Genomic DNA, 22,901 nt, shown 5'->3' with positions numbered 1-22,901 from the left:
TAAAAACAAAATCTTTGCTCTCCTGCATGAAAATTCTAAGTTGGAAAGATGTGTTTTTACATGGTACTAGTTTTTGAAAGTTCCATTAGTGACAAGTAATCAGAAATAACTTATGCAAATTTTAGTGTAATTTGTATCATTCCATACATTAACATCTCTGGTGGGGGGGATGGATGTTGGAAAGCAGTACACTTCATGCCTGATATTCATGCAACTACTCTCACCACTACAAAACTGTGGTAACCATCTCTGAAGTAAAGCTGGAGAATGAGGATCCCTTCCAAAGTGTTAACACTGGTGCTCTCTTCAACTCAATTCTATAATTCTGACCGAATTATATCTTCTATATCTGGGTTAGCATTCCTCAAGGATAACTATTTAAAATTAAAAAAATAGTGACTTGTATTTCCAAAAATAAAATTTGGAAGCAAAATAAAGAAGGCTTCCCAGCTAGAAAGATGACCCACTCAAGGAGTTATTCATACAAGGGGCTAGAAAAATACAAAAGAAAGACTCACATCTGAAATATAGACCTTTGTGCCACTTTTATCAAACACTTCCACTGTAGAGCTATATACCTGTCCAACTTCCAGACTCCATCGGTCTCCAGGTTGGACTGTGAATCCTATACACAAATCAAGAAATAAAAATAAAATAAATAGGCCAACGTTTTTCTATCATGAATTTAAAAATATAAACTTTAATGAAACTATTCAAGGAGCAAAAATTGCTAATAGAGAGGTTACCAAAGTAGATTCTTTAGTTGTATAAGAATTTGGGTTTCCAAGATCCTAGCTTCATTTACTTATCATGGGTATAAAGAAATTCTCTGATATATATCTAGATACAAAAACAAACCACAATTTTTGCTAATTTCTAATGTTTCAGGCAATATATTTGCTTCTGTCAGTCAGACTCATTTTTTTTTAATATTTATTTTTATTTATTGATGCATACAAGAACTGGGATGTAGGCCAGAGGTGCAGGGGGTGAGAGGATTCACCAGAGACAGAGTAGGGAGCAGAACAGGTGCATCTACTGAAATACACTGCTGAGGGGAGTAGTGGGAGAGACAGGAGAGGTCTGCTGTGCCATGTGGGTTAGCTCCCTGGCTGGGGATTGAACTCATGCTGCAGTGGCTGGTGATAGCTTGATGGTGCTGAGACTTTAACCCCTGCACCACCAGGGAGGCCCAGACTTCTTGTTTTATACACACTAAGAAAGAATCAGGGATCATCTCTATATGGCCTAAGAACATTAGGGTTCTTTTTTTCTTGCATAAAATCTCATTTCCAAATCCAAAATTGTATTATGGATCTTCCAAATTTTTTCACAATCTGTTTCAAGATACTTCACTCTTGAAGAGAGCATTTAATCAGAACAGTGGGAGAAAATATGTTGGAGTAAGAGTTATGTTAAAATATGTTAGAGTAAGTAAGTTAGCTAAGTCACAAAATGATTAAAGAAGTGTTCCAATTTTTAATGCTCTCATTTTACTGATGTGGATTTTCAGCTATTCAGCTTTCTGAAAGTTAGTATCTGAAAATACCTAAATATCCAGGTTCTACGACATATATGGTGCAATTGGGTAGTCCAGACACAAATCGCATATGAACATCTTAATTTTTGCTTAAGGAAATCATATGAGCTAAAGTTGGATGAAAACAGAAATATGAACTGCCAAAGGATAAAAAAAAAATCCACAACAAAAGTTCTATTTTTTATTATCATTTGGAAAGCAAAAATTTAACCATGTATACTTCTGAGAAAAGTCTGAGGGACTCAGTCATTATACTTGGGTATTCTTGAACTTCAAATTTGAGGACAATGGAAGAGAGAAAAAAGATCATGCTCTGTGATTTTAATGTAAGCACACCTCAGAGATATTGTTTTTTCAGCTCTAGACCATTTCAATAAGGAGAGTACCGCAATAAAACGAGTCACACGATTCTTTTTTTACTTCCCAGTGCATATAAAAGTTATGTTCGAGAAAAAGGAACTCTCCTGCATTGTTGGTGGGAGTGCAAACTGGTCCAACCACTATGGAGAGCTGTGTGGAGATTTCTGGACCTACTAAACATAGGGCTTCCATATGATCCAGCAATTCCACTCCTAGGTATTTACCCAAAGGACACAGAAAGGACACATCAATTCCAAAGAGCACCTGCACCTCTATGTTTATAGCAGCACTATTTACAATAGCTAAGCTTTGGAAACAACACAAATGCCCACAAATAGATGACTGGATCAAGAAGATGAAGAAGATGTGGTACATATACACCATGGAATATTACTCAGCATTCAAAAAAGATAAACACATGCAATTTGCAGCAACATGGATGGAGCTGGAAGGGATCATGCTCAGCAAAATAAGCCAGAAAGAAAAATAAAAATACCGGATGGTCTCACTCATAGCAGGAATCTAGAAAACTTTAAGGGACCAGGAAAAAGAATAACTATAAGAAAGAAAACATCAAAATCAACAAAAAACTATGAACCAGAGACACTCTATGGCAGGTGGGGGGCGGGGAAAGGAGGGCTTGGGGTCAGAATAAGGGGGTTGTAATTGTATAGGGAATATAAAAAATAAAATTTAAATTAAAAAAAAAAGAGAAGCAGGGCCTCCCCGGTGGCGCAGCGGTTGAGCGCTGGGTTGCGAAGCTGCCCGCGGCCTCTGCGGCGCCGGTTCGATCCCCGGCTGCTCCCCGGCCACCGGAGGAGGGTCCCACATGGCGCGCAGACCTCTCCTGCCGCCCGCTGCTCCCCTCAGCAGTGTACTTCGGTCCTCCTGCCTGCTCTGCTCCCCATCTGGCTCTGGTGAATTCTCTCACCCTCCCACGCTTCTGACTGTACCCAGTGCTTGTATAAACAAACAAACAAACAAATAAAACATGCCTCTATTAAAAAAAATAAATAAATAAAAAATAAAATAGATGAAATTGTGTCTTTAAAAAAAATAAATAAAAAAAAGAGAAGCAAAGACAAAAAAAAGTTATGTTCACACTAGTCTGTAGTTCATTAAGTGTACAATAGCATTGTGGCTAAGCAAAAACAAAACAAAGAAAAACAAAAAAAAACAATGCACATACCTTAATTAAGAAATACTTTATTGCTAAAAAATGCTAACCACAATCTAAGCTTTCAGGGAATTACAGTCTTTTTGCTGGTAGAGAGCTTTGTAAAAAAACATTACCTGAAAAGTGCAATAAAGCAAAGCACAACAAAATAAGATATAGCTGTATTCATTTCGTGTTCTCCAAATAAATCCTTACATAGGACCCCAAAAAGGAAAGCAGGGAAAAATGGCATCTCTCTGGCTGAAGGAATGAACAGTGGTAATGGAGATACAGGCAGGGGTACAACTTGCCATCCAGCACAGCAACCTGCTATGGGCTCTGCAGACAATTCTAAAAATCACTAGTTGATCGTCTATGATCTTCAGTACATCCTTAATACTATTTTTTTTTAAGATTTATTTATTTACAAAAGAGCTGGGGTACAGGCCAGAGGTGTAGGGGTTAAGTGGATCCACCAGAGACAGAGTAGGGAGCAGAACAGGTAGATTGACCAAAGTACACTGCTGGGGGGAGCAGTGGGTGAGTTAGGAAAGATCTTTGTGCCATTTAGTTTGCTCCCTCTCCGGCAGGGGATTGAACTTGTGCTGTACGGTCTGCGGACAGCTTCATAGGTTGCATCTTAATCCCCTGTGCTACCAGGGAGGCCCTAATACTAAACTTTTTGCCACAAAGATGCATTGAGGTCACTTATTCATCACACAACCCACTATCCCCTTCAGTTATTTTGTTGTTTCTTGGCTTTTCTTTGCTTTTTGTTTTTTTCTGCCTTTTTGTCATTTCTTTTTCTCTCCCTTCAGTTAAATTTTAATAGAAATACAAATTTAGTCTGCTATTGATCTACATAGAATCTAATTAGGAATACATTTCCCTCTGAAAAACATACCACATCCAAAAGCTAAGAATAAATAATTCCTGCTCTGAGAAATATTTAACTGACATGACCAAACAGGAAACACTCATTATTTCAAAATATACTAATTAGAAGCCATGGTCTAGGCTACAATTTATCACTATGTTATCTCTAGAGATATTGGAAGTAAAATAATATTAAATCTTAAGGGATTAAAGCTGCTACAGACTCCTCTAAATGAGACATTTATTTTATATATATTTGTATGCATATATATAAAACATTGCATATATATAATCAATTGACATATAATTTAAGGTTATTTTTATCTATTTTTAAAAGACTGTATAGGCAACTCTGTGCCAATATAGATTTGGATCTGACATATACTCTAATATAACATTCATAATATAAAAGAGAAGGAAATTCAGAAATACAACATTCCCTTCATTTTACAGATGGGAAAACAGATCTCAAAAGGTCTCTAAAACAATTCATTCCTCCATTATCAGAATAAGTATCTTCTTCTATCTAATCCTTCCACCTGTTCAGAATCTGATTTTCTCTTGCCCTCCAAATAACTTGCTCCACCAAAGGGCCTTCTTTTTCCCCTTATCTCTGTCATCTCTCTCTGTTTAACTTATAGACATGTTCAAGTTTCTCCTATGTTAAAAAGAGTCTTCCTTACATCTTTCTCAGACTTCTACCTGTTTTCAAAACCAACCTGTTTTTATTGATTAAAGGATCCAGGACTTCCAGTTACTACAGGCTTTTGGTCTTTATCTCTGCCCATTTCAACTGAGAAACATTCTCTTTGCAAATTCCTCACTTGGTTACCAAGAAATTCCTTCCTCCTGGTTTCATTATTATTTTTTAAACCTTCTTTCTGGGACTCCCGTAGAGTTCCTCATCTTCCATATATACCTTAGAATCTGGTATTACACTTTTGTTTTCTTCTCCTCTTATTTTATATACTCTCCCTAGGTGCTTTTATCTACAACAGCAGCTTCAACTATCGCCTAGCAGTAAACTGATAACTTCTAATTGCCTATCTTCATACTGAATCTTTATCCTCTAATAACATTATAAAAAATATTCCTAGTTACTATAACCTTTCAAGTTTTATCTTTATCATAGTCTTCATCTACGCCTATTTCACCTCAAGATTCTCTTTATAAATTCCTAACTTGGTTACCATGAAACTACTCTCTTAGTTTTACTACTACTTTTTTTTTTTTTTTTAAGATTTATTTATTCAAGAACCAGGGTACAGGCCAGATATGCAGGAGGGTGAAAGGATTCACCAAAGACAGAGCGGGGAACAGTTTCCGGGCGTGACCGAAACACACTGCTGAGGGGAGCAGCAGACGAGACAGGAGAGGTATGCCGCGCCATGTGGGTTGCTCCGCAGCCAGGGGGGATAGAACCAGCACTGCAGAGGCCACGGACAGCTTCACAGCGTTGTTCTCAACCACCTGCACCACCAGGGAGGCCCTGAAATACTGTACCTTTTAAGCCTAGTAGTTTCTTACTCAGAGTAAGACAACTAGGTCCTAGTAAGCCAACTAGGTCCTATATAATTTATTTATTTTTTTTTAAATTTTTTTTTTTATTTATAGAGGCATGTTTTTATTTATTTGTTTGTTTGTTTGTTTTTTGTTGTTTTTATACATGCACTGGGTACAGTCAGAAGCACGGGAGGGTGAGAGAATTCACCAGAGCCAGAGCGGGGAGCAGAGCAGGCAGAAGGACCGAAGTACACTGCTGAGGGGAGCAGCGGGCGGCAGGAGAGGTCTGCGCACCATGTGGGACCCTCCTCCGGTGGCAGGGGAGCAGCCGGGGATAGAACCGGCGCCGCAGAGGCCGCGGGCAGCTTCGCAACCCAGCGCTCAACCGCTGCGCCACCGGGGAGGCCCTAGGTCCTATATAATTTATTCCCTACCCTACTCTACTACTACCTCTCCTATTTCCCCAACTTTCTACACTTCAGCCTTAGTGTCTTCCTTGCTTGTCTTAAAAATAGCAAACATGCTCCTGCTATAGAACCTTTGCAACTGCTATTTCCTCTTCCTGGAAAGAATAAATATCTGCATGCCTCATTGCTCCAACATTTCCTTATCAGAGAGAAGTCCCTAACTACTCTCAGTAAAATAGCAGTCTCTATCCCCAGTGCTTAAAACAATGTCAGCATATAGTAAGAATATAATATTTGCTGAATTAGTTAATTTGTTTCAGATTCAAATAGTTAAACATAGAAAATACTTCTAAATCAAACACAGAAATGGAATCCACATATTTCAATTTTGAGAATTAAAAACTCCATTCCACTTTGCTTTCATAAACTATAATGGAGTCCTTTGCATCTCTGTTCAATCTTTACAGAGCAGGTTTAATAAGTCTTAAAACTCAAGTTAACAAATATTAATCATCTACTGTAGGTAATACCATCCTTTCTCAGTTATTCATGTCAAAATAGGAAAGAACAGGGCCTCTCCTGGTGGCGCAGCAGTTGAGCGCTGCACTGCAAAGCTGCCCGCAGTCTCTGCTGCATCGGTTTGATCCCTGGCTGCAGGCAAGGGTCCCACATGGCACGACAGACCTCTCCTGCCACGCCCACTGCTCCCCTCAGCAGTGTATTTCATCAGTCTGCCTATTCTGTTCCCGCTCTGGCTCTGGTGAATTCTCTCACCTCCCACGCTTCTGACTGTACCCAGTGCTTGTATCAATAAATAAATAAATCTTTTTTTTTTTAAAAAGGAAAGAACAAATTTAATAAAATTCACACATAAGAAGAAAGACAAATACCGGATGGTGTCACTTATATGTGGAGTATAGAGAAACCAATCAAAGGGTCAAACAAACACAGACTATGAAACCAATCCTTGAAAACTGATCATAGACCAGAAACATCCAGGATGGGAAAAGGAGAGAGAGATAGAAGGGGAGGAATGAGAACATCTGATGGATGATGGCAGAGGCTATGGGTGTGTTGGTAATGGCAGAGTTACAATGACCACACCTAAGGGAAGAAATCCTATACTGTTAAAATATTAACAAAGATGTAAAACAATGGTACTTCATTAATTAAAAAAAATAAAATTCACAGTTTCCTCAAACTCTATTTTCCCATCTCCTAATTATAATTTCACTGAGGTTGTAAATGAGCACCGAAGTCAACAGATTCCAAGTTTCAACTACATTTTACCTACCCTATGTTAGGAATTATGAAAATAATAGTTTATAGAGCCTTGTAAAAAATAAAAACCTACAAAAAATGAGTATAGTTGTATTATAATCACTCTTAACAAATTATTTTACCAAGGTTCGTCTAGTATGTTCAGGGAAACAGAGACTAGCAGCTAAAACTTGAGCAAAGGATACTTTTATGGACAAAGACAAGATTAGTTTGGCCCAGTTGAACAGCAGTCACCACGGCTGTTTTCTCATCTAGTAAAGCCACTTTCCCAGAAAAAGTCACATTATGTATAACTCTGTGGTCTTGTAATTCCAGTGTATAATGTTTCAGGGGAAATTCCGCCTCTGTAAGACAGGAAAGATACATAAATAAAATGAGAGTAAACATTCCAACAGACAATGGTGTATTGTTGGATTTTAAGAGGATAATCAGGAGACCTAAATAAGAGTATGATCTGTTTCTAATGTCTTTCCCACTATGATGAATTTCTACATGTAGGCATTTGGTGGGGGAGGAATACTACATAAGTTTGTTGCTGATATCACTTATATTCTTTTTTTTTAAGATTTATTTATTTATGCCTATAAGAACTGGGGTACAGGCCAGGGGTGTGGGGGGAGTTAGAGAATTCACCAGAGACAGAGTGGGGAACAGAACAGGCAGACTGACTAAAATACACTGCTGAGGGGAGCAGCAGGCGAGATAGAAGAGGTCTTCTGCACCATGTGGGTAGCTCCCTGCCTGGGGATCAAACTCATGCTGCAGTGGCTGAGATAGCTTCATAGGTTGCGGCTTAACCCCTTGCGCCACCAGGGAGGCTCCTATCATTTATATTCTTAAAAAGTAGTAAACTGAGAATAGCAGCAGGGATCTTCACTGGGTAAGGAAAAGACCAATGTTAACAGAGCCAATGCACACTTTATAAACGCAATGGGACTTCAGGGGTCAACAGAGTATTAAGTTTTCAGTTAATGAATTGAGTTTCTCAAGAAATGACTTTGCGGGCCTCCCTGGTGGCGCAGCGGTTGAGCGCTGGGTTGCGAAGCTGCCTGCGGCCTCTGCGGCTCTGGTTCGATCCCCGGCTGCTCCCCGGCCACTCGAGGAGGGTCCCACATGGCGCGCAGACCTCTCCTGCCGCCCGCTGCTCCCCTCAGCAGTGTACTTCGGTCCTTCTGCCTGCTCTGCTCCCTGCTCTGGCTCTGGTGAATTCTCTCACCCTCCTGCACTTCTGACTGTACCCAGTGCATGTATAAACAAACAAACAAACAAATAAATAAAACATAAAAAAAGAAAAGAAAAGAAATGACTTTGCAAAGATAACTGCAATATCCTTCAACTCCCTTCTGGTAAAATTTCTTCACTTGCCCAACAAAAACTCGTAAATTTTTGGTTGTTGTTTTAACAGAGGATTCAGATTTCTATGGGCAGTGAACTATGCATTAGCATGTTCAAGATACTGGGACTATCTCTATTCAGTATTAGCTCAAATATAGCAATTAAGGAATAGTTTATCACAAAATCTAAAAACACAAGTATTCTACAGATATAATATGGAGTTGCTTCTCCACATGGTCGGCAGAAAGGATTTTGGAAACGTGAATTTTAGGAAAAGATAAATTGTCTTACCTGTCATTCTTCCCTGAACCATTTTTGCAACTCGATACTTAATATATGCTCCTACTAAGAGATAAATATCATGGGATGGTATAAGAAATATATTTTCCAAAACAAGCAAACGTATCAATGCTGCTGCCACTTTCTAAAAAAGGAAAGAAAAAAACCAAAATTTCAATGGGTAAATTTCTCAAGGCCATCTCCCTTAATAAAAGGTTACTTCTTTTAAGTTCCTTTTGAGATATTTCATAAAGATAAAAAAAATTGCTTTCTGTTTGCCTTAAAAAGTGATCATTAATCTTATGATATTAACATTCTAAGACAGTAAGTAACTTTCTAAGTCACTCTAAGAATAAAAAATAACAAATTTTTATGAGGTAGATAAATAAAAAAAGCAAGTATGAAATGAGAAAAGATTTTATGCCACAGAAATTATTTTAACCTCCAATGCAGTTATTCTCTATCTCCTGTGAATATATTCTTACCCAATAAAAGGTCAGTAGTTTGATATCCACACATTTGTGCTACTGTCACGAATTAAATGCTTACCAAAAGACCTACTATGCCAGCCCCACTTGTAATCATAATTACTTTAAAAATTAATGTGAAAAGACACTCATAGCAGGAATTTAGAAAACCTAAAAAAAGGGACCAAGGAAAAGACTAACTATAATAAAGAAAAAATCAAAATCAACAAGCAACTATAAGCCAGAAACACACTATGAGGGGGTAGGGCGGGGAGAGGAAGGATTAGGGTCATAGTAAGGGGGGGTGCAATTGTATGGGGAATATAACTAAAATGAAAATGCATACATTGTGCAAAAATGAAAAATGATATAAGAATTATATAAAATAAAATATTAAAAAAATTAATGTGAAAAGAGCTGTTTCTAAACTTTTTTTTTTTATTGGAGAAGAAGTTAGACAAGCTGCTAAAATGTGCTGTCAAATTAAGTGTAGGTGAGAAATGTAAAGGACTGGGGGAAAAGCCCTTGCAAAAGGTAGAATTCTGTATTCAAATTGGTTGAAATACGTTGACTTTTTCTCATAACTGTAAAGTAAATTTAAAATGAGAGTCAAAAAAAGAGTAGAAATGTAATTTATGCAAGGAAGAGCATGTATATTTCTAATGAGTATGTTCATTGTTAAAAAAAGATCTTGGACCTACATCAAAAGACTGGGGAATAAAATACAATTGTTTTCAAAGAAAATGTCAGTTGTATCTGTAATTGTAATTAAGTAATAACATGTTTAAGGAAGACATTTTTTTAATTGACCTACTTCAGATGACTTATTCAATTAAATGATCAACTATTAGCACAAATCATATCAGATTGGAGGACTTCTATAGGTGAACATGAGAAAATGCATTTTTTTGCAGGCAACGCTATTAAATGAAAGTTTATAACACAAACCTTTTACCTTATAGAATGGTTCATAAATTCGAACTTTTACAACAGCAGCACCGGTTCTAATCCCAGACACCAAAATCATATCTCCTTGTTTCTCTTTTTCTTCCATCTCAGCTATATACACTGGAGGAGAATACTCTGCTTCAGAGTATTTCAGAATCCTAAAGATATAAAATAAGATTTTTTTCTACTAGAAAAAATTCATCTTCTTCTAAAAAGGCCTGAGAGACTTTAGACATACTATCTTCAAAGTTTTAAAATTTGTTTTCCACAAGAAATAGATAGAGATAAAGGAATGTACCTCTGGTTAAAACAGTTATGGAACTAAGACTTGGATTTAACTAGAGATATTTCTTGGTACTGAAGATGAAATTTCATACAATTATCACACTATTTCAATATATGCAGGTAACCTGAAAAATGAAACTGCCTGGTTCAAATAATTATACAGTCCTGTGTTCATGAATTCTTCTGAAGTGACGCAAATTAAGTTATCATAAAGGTACCTACATCTGTATCATATATCATTTTATCATGTCATCTACATCATTGGTAAACTTATCTGTTCCAAAATAGTTTAGATAGCAGCATTACCAAAACCCACACAAATAGTGGCTGTCCAGTGGCAGATGTCTCATTCAAATATCAGATGGTTAATGTTTGATTTCAAGGTTACCTAATTTTGTTAGAGAGTTCTTCTCTTGCTGACTCGTTATCTTGGGCAATTCTCCATTCAAATATCATACCTGCCAAACTACTAAAAGTATTTCCTGTAGAACAAACCAAAAGCAGACAAGACAGAATCACATATTTGAAAATATTCAGATATCTTTAACAAGAAAGGGAAACTTAATTAGAAAATTATTTTTAGGCCTCTTTCACTAACAAATATAAGCACTATCATTAATGAATTAAAATTAAAAAAGCAGGGGCCTTCCTGGTGGCACAAGGGGTTAAGTCTCAGCACTATGAAGCTATCAGCAGCCACTGTAGCATGAATTTGATCCCCAGCCAGGGAGATAACCCACATGGCACGGCAGACCTCTCTTGTCTTGCCCCTACTCCCCTCAGCAGTGTATTTCAGTCAATCCGCCTGTTCTGCTCCCCACTCTGTCTCTAGGAATCCTTTCACCCCTCCCCCCACCCTGGCCTACACTCCAGTTCTTGTATGCATAAATAAATTTTAAAAAATAGATTTAAAAAAAAAAAACAAAACTTCCACAGGCTTAACATTTTACTCTCCTGGCCTACAGAAAGCGGGTTGATTGAAACAAAACTAGTAGCAAATTCCAAAAAAAGTTATTAATTGTTCATCTAGGTACCATCAGAAAAGCTGGAGAACTTAAGATAGTTAAAAAAATTTCTGAGATAACCAACAATAAAATACAGCAAGAGGGCCTCCCTGGTGGCACAAGGGGTTAAGCACTGCACTATGGAGCTATCTGCAGCCTCTGCAGCACGAGTTCGATCCCCAGCTGGCCAAGGAGAAACCCACATGGCACAGCAGACCTCTCCTGTCTTGCCTGCTGCTCCCCTCAGCAGTGTATTTCAGTCAGTCTGCCTGTTCTGTTCCCCACTCTGTCTCTGGTGAATTCTCTCACCCCCGCATCTATGGCCTGTACCCCAGCTCTTGTATGCATAAATAAATAAATCTTTAAAAAAATACAGCAAGAAAATTTTATTAAGCTATGTAGTTAATACACTGAACCATATTCAGAATTATTAATTTCTCAAGTCAGTCTTCATATAAGAAAGTAAGTATTATTGACAATCTATTTTATCTCTCAAGTTGTTTTTCCAAGTGCTAACCACAAAGGAGCATCACTTTATTTTAGTTAATTTTGTTAAGTCCTCTGAAGTTCTTTACCTTCAGCATCCAATGCCCTCACCATCAGCTCCAATGGTGAATCATCTACATAGAGTTCCCTGGTTCGAGATACAATTTCAATGCTGTCTATCACATCAACCTTAACATCACAGCGCAGTTCATGGTCAGTCACTACAATGAACCCAAAAACTGAGAATTTAATTCAACAGGTCAAAAATCTATTAGATCACAAACATTCATAAACTTCATATGGGGAAAAATGTAACAGTTGCTTTCAATCTGTCGAAGAAAACAGTAGAAAAACAAAAGAGCTTCTCTTTATATTAAGTGACACTAAACATATCAAAATATCTCTCCCAAATATTTATTTTAATATTTTGACACTCCTTCCTCCAGGAGGTGAAGCTTAATTTATTTTCTTTTGAATATGGGCTGAACATTTTTAGTTAATGGTATATGGAAAGAGAAAATTTGTAACTTTACAGTGGAAAAATCTGACAGACACTACCTTAATCAAGTGACCAAGATAAATATCATGAGAGATAAATCATGTTGCTATCACATACTCCATGACATTAAGCAGTGAGAAGGGCTCTTACTAATGTGGTTTTCTTTCTGAAATATCTGAAACCAGCACAATCATTAGAAAACACCAAACTCAAACTGACCGATAGTCTACAAAATACCTGGCCAATCTCTTGTTTAAAATGTCAGGTTCGTGAAAAACAAAGAAAAATTGAGGAATTGAGACAGATTAGGGGAGACAAAGGAAACACGACAACTTTGTTTAGTAATGTTGAGTCTTGGATTAAATCTTAGAGCAGAAAAAGGACAACAATGGAACATTAGGGGGAAATGGGTGAAGGATATATGAGAACTCTATTTAAACTTTTTAATCTCTTCTGTAAATCTAAAATTACCTAAAAATAAATATTCAAAAATCCAATTAATCTTCTACTTGATTAATATTTAACTGGAGAACAGAGTCTAAAGTTAAAAGAATTGAACATCACAGGGCCTCCCTAGTGGCACAAGGGGTTAAGGACAGCACTGTGAAGCTATCCGCAGAATCTGCAGCATGAGTTCAATGGCCAGCCAGGGAGCTAGCCACATGGCGTGGCAGACCTCTCCTGTCTCACCCGCTGCTCCCCTCAGCAGTGTATTTCAGTCAGTCTGCTGTTCCGTTCCCCACTGTGTCTTTGGTGAATCCTTTCACCCCCCACACCTCTGGCCTGTACCCCAGTTCTTGTATGCATAAATAAATAAATCTTTAAAAAAATAAAAGAATTGAAGAGCACGAGCAAATCTCACAAGATTTGCTGGTAGAATATATCATTAAGGAAGTATTACAAAGATGTCAAAGGAAATAAGGGTGAGCTTAGATAATAGACTCTCGATAATTAGGCACTGAACAATCTAGCAGTAAAAAATAGGAAATTAAATCTCTTTCTTCTGTGGAGAAATGTGCAGGGCAATGGCAAAACAGAAGCAACTGTAATCTCACATAAAAAACACGAAAAGCCTTGTGCACACAATTCTACCCATCTGACTACTTTCATAGTACAAAGATATTCAGTACTGGACTACTGACCAAAAAAAAAAATTCCCTTGGAGGATTCATAAGTAAATTTACAGTGATTTGGAATAGTAGCAAATATTTAATGTACCTCCTTTTAAAAATAAAAACAAGTAATTTTATTTAATAATGTAATGAATATCTTAATTTACAGGTCCATATTCCCTCGGGTATACTTCCGGCCCATACAGGAGCAAAGCAATAAGGAAAAGTAAAATGAATGAGATAGAGAGGAGGAAAATTGGCTCATGGAGATAAAGAAAGGAAGGGGGCAGAAGCGGGAAAGGATGAAGCTAGGATTGAAAGAACCAAGAGATGCAGAGCCAGAGACAAAAAACGAAAATCTGTAAACCAGTATAATCATTTGAAAATACCAAACTCAAACTGAGCAATAGTCTACAAAATACCTGACCAATGTCTTGTTTAACATGTCAGGGAACAAATAAAGCCTCCCTGGTGGCATAGGGGTTAAAGTCTCTGTGCCATCAAGCAATCGCCAGCCACTGCAGGCATGAGTTTGATCCAGGCCAGGGAACAACCCACATGGTGCAGCAGGCCTCTCCTGTCTTGCCCACTGCTCCCCTCAGCAATGTATTTTAGTAGATGTGCCTGTTCTGCTGCCCACTCTGTCTCTGGTGAATCCTCTCACCCCCAGCACCTCTGGCCTACACCCCAGTTTTTCTATGCATAAATAAATAAAAATAAACCTTTAAAAAATCTGCCAGGTTTGCCACTTGCCATCTCTGCTCAAACTGGCACAGTCTGAATAAGTTCCACCAGTGTGAGAAGGACAGAGGCTTCATTAAGTTGAACTAAGTGAACTTCCTTGAATTGGTCATCCAAGACACCTACCTAGAGCAGAAACAAAGCTAGTTTTTTGTACATAAAATAAAAAAATACTTTTTTTTTTAAAGGTATATTCATAGACTACCTCTGGAAGGATACAGAAAAGTAGTTGCCACTTGGAGAGATTAAATTAGAGAAAGATTAATTTTTCATTATATAACATTTTATGTTCTTTCAATATTTTACCAAATGGAGGCAATATCTAGTCAAAACAAAAATCAAAAGGTAGTACTCTTAGCAAACAAAACATGCCCCACCTCATCTCTCACCTTTATCTATCATCACTTTCATAGCCACTATACTATCACAAAAAACATCATAAGCAAAAGTATGCACTTTAACATCATGGAATGCTTAAATCTTTTTACTTTTACAGATGTCTTATAGTGAGTAGGCAATTCAACAAATATTTGTCAGACAAATAAATATTTTTCAGACAAACAATTCTCCTTCGGCATACACTTTGTTTTCAAAATGTCTCCTCCCCTCTGATTTTTAGAGTGCCTGTTCCCACACAGATGAGCACGCACCTGGTAGGACACCAAGACAGGCATTTATCATTGGGAATCTCTATCATCTATACACAGAACTGTACCAACAGCAAAATTGGGAATTTAAAACATACTTAATTTTGAAATATTTACAAGTCAGATGAAATTAAGCTGAGAGCCAGATTTAACATTTTTTTCCTAGCACTTGTGTGAATGATTTTTTGATATCAGAATGAATTGTAAGCATATTGAAAATAGCCTATGTGACTAAGGCAATGTGTCACTTGTAACCTTACTATTCTCTCTATCCATTATAACTACCCTGCAAGACATGGTCCTTAGAGAGTCCCCCTTAAAAAAAAAAAAAAGATTCTCCCTTTTGAAAATTCCTACATATTTCATTGATTCTCACATGCTCATTCTTTGACATTTTAAAATTGCTGAAATTGGGATTTTCTCTTATAAATGATGATAATAACTGATGATACCTTTCAATTGCTGTTAGTTAGGCAACAGTCATGACAGAGTTGTCATTGGCTTTATATAGGAGAACATTAAAAGGGCCAGCATAAAAATTTGTAGAATGGGTATTCACAGTTGGGAAAAAATCTGGTGAACACTAATGGAGCATTCTCTTATCCCCTATGAGCCAAATGCTTAAGGAGAGGAGGTGGGAAAGTTGGTAAACAGATCAACTCTCTCTCTCTCTCTCTCTCTCTCTCTCTATATATATATATATATATATATATATATATTTTAGATCAACTCTATACAACTGCAATGCCAACCTAAGAGCCCAATTCAGGCAGCTTTTAGATTTTTTTTTTTTAAGATTTATTTATTTATTTATATTTTATTTATACAAGCACTGGGTACAGTCAGAAACGCAGGAGGGTGAGAGAATTCACCAGAGCCAGAGCAGGGAGCAGACCAGGCAGAAGGACCGAAGTACACTGCTGAGGGGAACAGCGGGCGGCAGGAGAGGTCTGCGCGCCATGTGGGACCCTCCTCCGGTGGCCGGGGAGCAGCCGGGGATCGAACCGGCGCTGCAGAGGCTGCGGGCAGCTTCGCAACCCAGCGCTCAACCGCTGCGCCACCAGGGAGGCCCTAGATGTTTTGTTTTTAATTAATTCATTTAAGAAACACTGCACCACTAACCACCTCCATGGCAGAAGATGTTGCAGCATAAACAGACATTGGTGATTTCCAGTCAAAAAGTGATTCGGATGAGGCAGAAATGGTAAGGTTGATTTAGGAATATCTTCACCCATTTGTTTTACTTATATTTTCATTTTTATTATGCAAGAGAATAATATATAATAAAAATAACCAGGGCCTCCCCGGTGGCACAGAGCATTGAGCGCAGTGCTGTGAAGCTGTCCACAGCCTCTGCAGTGCAGGTTCAATTCCTGGCCAGCCAGGGAGAGTCCCACATGGCGCAGCAAACCTCTCCTGTTGCGCCTGCTGCTCCCCTCAGCAGTGTATTTCGTCAGTCTGCCTGTTCTGCTCCCCACTCTGTCTCTGGTGAATCCTCTCACCCTCCCGCGCCTCTGGCCTGTACCCCAGCTGTTGTATAAAAATAAATAAATCTTAATAAATAAATAATGAATGAATGAATAAATAAATAAAATAATAAAAAATAAAAATAACCATCTAAGTCAGTTCTTTCAGTAGGTATACAGTAAAAATTCTAAGTGAAGAAAGCATAGTTTAATTTAACTGGCAATGGTTTTCTTTCTTAGTGATACGTAAAATAGTAGTGGTACATAAAAAATAGCTATACAATAGATGTCATTTTCAATTATATGATATATGGTATATCAAACATCTTGGACTTCTCTTTAATAACATATTACAGATATATCATTTATTAAATTATTGAAAAGCCATACAGATATCGCTGGCCTATCAGTTTGGCAATGAAGAGCCAGAACTTGGGCCTCCCCAGTGGTGCAGTGGGTTGAGCACAGCGCTATGAAGCTGTCTGCAGCCTCTGCATCGAGGGTTCGATTCCCGGCCAGCCAGGGAGATTCCCACATGGCGAAGCAAACCTCTCCTGTGTCGCCCGCTGCTCCCCTGAGCAGTGCTTCTGCCGGTTCTGCAACCTGTCTCTGGTGAATCTTCTCACCCTCCTGCGCCTCTGGCCTGTACCCCAGCTATTGTATAAATAAAAAATAAAGCTTAAAAAAAAAAGAGCCAGAAGCTCAAGATATGAAGAGAGCCCTAGTCTGATGCTGGATAGAAACAGCTTTTCTTGAGCTGCTTCGTTTTAAAATAGACTAGTGTAAACAAAGCAAAAACAGACAATTATAAATCAGAGACATACTGCAGGGGAGGAGGAGAGAGAGGGATCACAGGGATGGAGGGAGGAGTACAGGGGACTCTGGAAATGGTGCACGGGTGCCTTGGGGAAAGAAATTCCATGGGGACTCAACCTGAGGGGGTGGGGGGAAGCAAATATTGTTTAAAAAAAAATAATAAAATAAATAAAATAGACTAGTGTAGAGCTACTCATACGTCAGTATGAATGAGAATCACACAAGATCTTGTTAAAACAAAGATCCCTAGGCCCACCCCAAACATTCTGATACAGAAGATCTAAGAGGGGAGCCTGAGAATTTACATTTTCTAACAAGCTCCCAGGTGATGCTGATGATAGAGGTTCACAGACCACATTTTGAGAAGTACTAGTCTTTATACTGCTTTTTTGCCTCACTTAAGACCAACCTCGGACCTTAACACCTAAGCTAGTGCTTAGGTGTTACAGTAAATGGCCCCTTCCTTTGTTCACTGGATCAAACAACTAAAGTTTTCTTTCGCTCCTGTGTTATCTACATGTTGGATGGATATATATATGTGTGTGTGTGTATGTATATATATCTCTAAGTCATTCTGGACATTACAATTACGGTTTACATCACAGGAATCCCTGCTTATTATCTGAAGCCAACACTGTGTTAACCACCCATGCAAGATATCAGATTATTCTACTTTAGAGGAACACGGTGTGTTTTCTTTCAACATACCTATTTCTCGAGCAAGAATAATACTGCTGAGGCGTATCGGTTGGGTAGATTTAGCAATAAGTACAGCTTTTTGGGAACATAAGGTGCCGTTTTCATATAAAGGCTCAACAGTTACTGCATCATGATGGGTGGTATGCCTGCCAGAATAAAATACTTAAGAGCGTGAAATAAGAACATGAGTTAAAATTAACTTGTGGTGGAGTACAGATTCTTACAGTTTTTCCATGTTAATACACCAGGTATATTTAAATGACACTTGAAAATAGAAACCTTGCTTAGGGGCACAAGATTTAAGTGGAAGAGACTTAGCCGAAAACCTTTTCCCAGTGATCCTTTGTGCAATTACAGAAATATTACATTTCTCAGTATTTAAAATTGTTACATTCCTCCTGCAGTTTGTAAAAATAGGACTAATGTATTTCCAAGTAGAGTTCTGATTTTCTCATATTTTGAGGAAGTCCTTCCAAGCCTAGAAACTGGGTTGCTGATATCTCAGACGGAAAAAATTGTCTAAATTATGAGATGTGAATCCAACTCAAATATACCTCCCCCCAAAAAATCATTAATTTGTAAAATTCTAAATGATTTTTATAATTAATATATTTTGGTGGGTAGAAGAAATGGCTTTTATGTTACAAAGAAACCTTGCATACTTCTCTCAGTCAGGAAACATACGGGATCATCTTATGAGCTGGATTCCCTGTTCGTAAACCGGAGATGAACTTCTTACCCTCTGAACAAATCTCAGTGCTTCTCTCTGAGACGACGGTAAAGGGAAATCTATTGTATTTAGGATGAACCCTCTCATACCCTTAAGCCTACTTTACTTAGGTGCTCTCACACCTTAGGTAACCATACAACCTATGTGAGATTCTCTTGCACCAGGAAATGATGTTTTTAACCTTGGTTAGAAAGTCATTTGGGGGCCTCCCTGATGGGGCAAGGGGTTAAGATGCAACCTAGGAAGCTAACAGCAGCCACTGCAACATGAGTTCAATTCCCAGCTAGGGAGGCGACCCACATGGCGCAGCAGACCTCTCCTGTCTCACCCGCTGCTCCCCTCAGCAGTGTATTTCAGTCAATATGCCTGTTCTATTCCCCACTCTATCTCTGGTGACTCTCTCACCAGCCCCCCACACCTCTGGCCTGTACCCCAGTTCTTGCATACATAAATAAAGATATCTTTGGGGAAAAAAAGTCATTCGAGACCTCCCTGGTGGCTCAAGGGGTTAAGCACAGCACTGTGAAGCTATCCACAGCCTTTGCAGCACGAGTTTGATCCCCAGCCCATCAGGGAGCTGACCCACATGGCACAGCAGACCTCTCCTGTCTTGCCTGCTGCTCCTCTCAGCAGTATAGTTCAGTTGTCTGCCTGTTCTGTACCCGACTCTGTCTGTGGTGAATCCTCTCACCCACCACACCTCTGGTATGTACCCCAGTTCTTGTATGCATAAATATTAAAAAAGGGGGGGCCTCCCTGGTGGTGCAGGCAGTTAAGCACAGCGCTGTGAAGTCGTCTGCAGCCTCTGCAGCGCTGTGAAGCTGTAGGTTCCATCCCGGCTGGCTGCAGAGATACCCACATGGCAAGGCAGACCTCTCCTCTCTCGCCAGCTGCTCCCCTCAGCAGTGTATTTCAGTCTGCTGTTCCATTCCCAACTCTGTCTCTGGTGAATCCTCTCACCCCCCGCACATCTGGCCTCTACCCTGGTTCTTGTATAAATAAATAAATCTTTCTTTTTTAAAAGATTTATTTATTTATATAAGCACTGGGTACAGTCAGAAGCATGGGACGTGAGAAAACTCACCAGAGCCAGAGCGGGGAACAGAACAGGCAGACTGACGAAATACACTGCTGAGGGGAGTTGCAGGCGAGACAGGAGAGGTCTGTCGTACCATGTGGGACCCTCGCAGGCCGCAGGAGATCAAACAGCCCGGAGATCAAACAGCCCAGCGCTCAACCGCTGCGCCACTAGGGGAGGCCCAATAAATCAATCTTTAAAAAAAAAAAGAAAAAAGAAAGTCACTTCCTCAGAGTTGAGTACTGCTTATCCTCACACTTCAAGAGTGTGCCTTTATATTAAAAGGCGAAACGTATTACAGGCAGGCCACACCTCCACCCAAAAGGGATCTTCTTATAGTTTATACTTCATGGTCTCTGAGTCTGTCAGTTCCCTCATTTGTAAAACTAGACTAATAGTACTTACTTCACAAGACTATAAAAACTGAATGAATTAATACACACAAAGTGCTTAGTTAAGTACACATCAGTTGCATTTTGGGATCTCCCCACTGTGAAGATCTCACCTTAGTGGGGATCCCAAGCCTCTCTGCTCATAACAAAATCTCCTCAGGCCTTGAGAACTCCCTCCCCTCTAGTTGTTTACAGCCAAAGTCCCGCATATGAGGCAGCCATTAATACCAGAGGTCTGCCACACAACTCTTCCCTGTGCCCTGACCCTCTCAGTGACTAAACTGCCCCCTCCCCCCATGAAATGGTAAGTATCCTATCCTGAGAATTTAGCATATAAAACCCCTCACACAATCTGATGCTATCCCCCAAGAGAAACGCAGGCCATACCGGGAAGGTCTGCCCACTTCCGGAGGAAGAACCCCTTTGCGCCCCAGGGACCAAACAGCACTGAGTGAACACCTTCCATCATTACTGGGTGATGGGGGATGCACATCCTCGTGACCCCCACACCCCTCACCAAGTGTAGCAGCCCCGCTGCGCCTCTAGGAGGAAGGGCACCCGGCCTGGCTCGCGGCTGAAGGGTAGCAACACCTGTGGCACATTAAGTTTGTTGGCCCGCGTCCCAAGCAAAACGAGAAGCAGAAACAGGAGGCCGTGTAGAAGTGGGCCGAATATCAGCGCGAAGCCTCGGGGTCCTGGTGCCCCAAGGCCAGTCATGGCGACGAAGGGCTTGTAGCGGCGCCCTCAGCCTCCAACAGCAGCCAATCCACACGCGTGACGCAGACACGTGGGCAGCCTGCTGACGGGGAATTGTGGGAACTCTTCTAATGAAGTGCGCCAGCAAGCCAGCATTATGGAAACTTTATGCACAAAGCCAGTTGCCCACTTAAAGGGCTACTTTATTAAATTAAATTTTGGATGGCATATCTTTTTACTACTAAGGGACAAGCAGGAAGTCTGAAAACATTTCTCCCAGCTAATTTCTCCTGTTACCTACCTTGCTTGATTCCTAGCCAAAAGAGAAAAAAATTTTCCAATTTCCAGTCAGTATTGGTCTGTCTATAAATGGAAGATTTTCAGTCTCTAATATATACAGGCGTACTTTGTCAAGAGTTGTGCCATTTTTCTAGGAAGTCAGATTCATGGTCCACTCTCAAGGCCAGAGTGCAGAAAATGCCAGGCACTGGTGTCTCAAAGGCAGCTTTGAAAGCGATCTACACAGTCTGTATGAAAATACTCAAGAGCATGCGCCTCTTGTCAAATTAATTTTCTCCAAATAGCCAACAGGTTATCAGCTGAAAGGCTCTCAGGAGAGCTTACTGACCCACACAGTATAGATATATGTGATCAGTATTACATATTGTTAAAATTATTTAAGGAGCATAGACCCAAATAAAAATCCATGACTTATAAGAAAGAATTGACACAGCTGTAAAGGAAAACGTGTAGCTCATACTAAAAATGCTAATGTTACCTATAAAAGGCCTGGGACATAAGTATTATTTCTAATTTTCATTTACCGTGACAATAAATACTAGTTTTATCTTATAGCAATGAAATTAAATGACGTATCAAGACATACAACTGGAAATTTCAGAGCTGATTTTGAACCCAGTTTTGATTTGCTTCCAAAGCATGTGCTCTACTTAAGTCCTGTTTGCTGCCACCAGAAACTTCTGGTTTTTAACCCAACCTCACAGTGCCTGTGGAGAAATCACATTTGGATTAGTAAATGAACTCAAATTGGTCTGAGGGTTGGAGGAACTGGTTCTTTATTTCAAAAAGACACATGTCAATTTTCAGTATCAAAACTGTTGCACAACTGCTTTCTTTTTCTCCCAATCAATCGGCTCCCAAAGAGACCACACCAAAGGAAAGTACAATCAAGCCAATAAGCTGCAGGATGCACACCTAACAGACCTCACAGAAACCTCACTAAACAGGTAAGGAAAGAAAATTTTAAATCAGCACAAAGCCAGTCCACTGACTGTAGGTCATTCTCACAGCCAGATAGGGTGGCCAATGTGCCCCAACCCCAAGAAGCAAAGTTTCAAAATAATATAAAAAGTTTTGTACATAAGCTATTTAAGGTTTCTCCAACACTAATATATGAAGCACAATGAGGTGGCACTTTAAGAGACAGCAGCTTCAGACCCCAAAAAAGGGTATGAGATGAGTTTCATATGGCTAAATCATGGCAAAAACATAATTTTATTTTCTTTCTCTCAAGGCAGCAGGGAAGCATGTAAGTGGTCACTTTAACATAAGGAGCACATGATCTGTCCTGTGAGCAACTGGGAAGGGGTAAAGAGAAGGGACAAGGATTTGGTCTCAGAAGTCTCACCATCTTAAGTTGTTTGGTCACTTCTAAAGAAAACTCCGCCCCAACCCCGAAAAACAAACAAATAAACAAAAAAAACCCAACTTACAAAATCAAAAAACCAAAATGAAGTTGGCCAAAGATATCTTAAAGCTGAAAACCTGAACAGAATTTTTTTTTTTTTTTGGCTAACTCCTACTGGAATGACCATTTGGTTTGATCAGTACTTTGTACAAAACAAGGTTTCCCATAGTGGAGTCTTTCTCTGGGCTCTGTTTGGCTCTCAGTAAGACAGGCCCATAATTCTTTCCCTCCTCTATGTAGAGGACAATATGCAGTAAGCTGAAAATTTATCTTCCAAAAAGTAAGAAAGGAATTAGATGCTGTTTCAGAACTGTGGAATTATTTGGAATGTTCTACAAATGGTTGCTACATCAATAACAACAAAAAAAAGTTAATTACAAAATGCGTACA

At 39.2% G+C, this 22,901-nt stretch overlaps 1 protein-coding gene across 1 annotated transcript in view; it reads right to left on the bottom strand.

Moving 5' to 3' along the window:
- The window catches only part of NUP210L (nucleoporin 210 like), a gene marked incomplete at its 3' end in the record, with an annotated part of 95,873 nt that extends 75,112 nt beyond the window's left edge, over positions 1-20,761 (bottom strand). Inside the window, exons 1-9 of the mRNA XM_084241995.1 lie at positions 20,625-20,761; positions 17,917-18,053; positions 12,017-12,148; positions 10,826-10,919; positions 10,160-10,310; positions 8,750-8,882; positions 7,309-7,467; positions 1,550-1,618; positions 519-625 (exon numbers count right to left, since the gene is read on the bottom strand). Of these exons, the coding sequence (XP_084098121.1) occupies positions 519-625; positions 1,550-1,618; positions 7,309-7,467; positions 8,750-8,882; positions 10,160-10,310; positions 10,826-10,919; positions 12,017-12,041 (738 nt within the window). The 5' untranslated portion in view covers positions 12,042-12,148; positions 17,917-18,053; positions 20,625-20,761. The remainder of the gene's footprint in view (positions 1-518; positions 626-1,549; positions 1,619-7,308; positions 7,468-8,749; positions 8,883-10,159; positions 10,311-10,825; positions 10,920-12,016; positions 12,149-17,916; positions 18,054-20,624) is intronic.
- Positions 20,762-22,901: the final 2,140 nt, after the last annotated feature.

This window comes from Talpa europaea (assembly GCF_964194135.1).
Source record: "Talpa europaea genome assembly, chromosome: 9".
Lineage (NCBI taxonomy): Eukaryota > Metazoa > Chordata > Mammalia > Eulipotyphla > Talpidae > Talpa > Talpa europaea.
The sequence above is the reverse complement of the archived record's forward strand: the minus strand, read 5'-3'. Positions and strand labels throughout refer to the sequence as shown.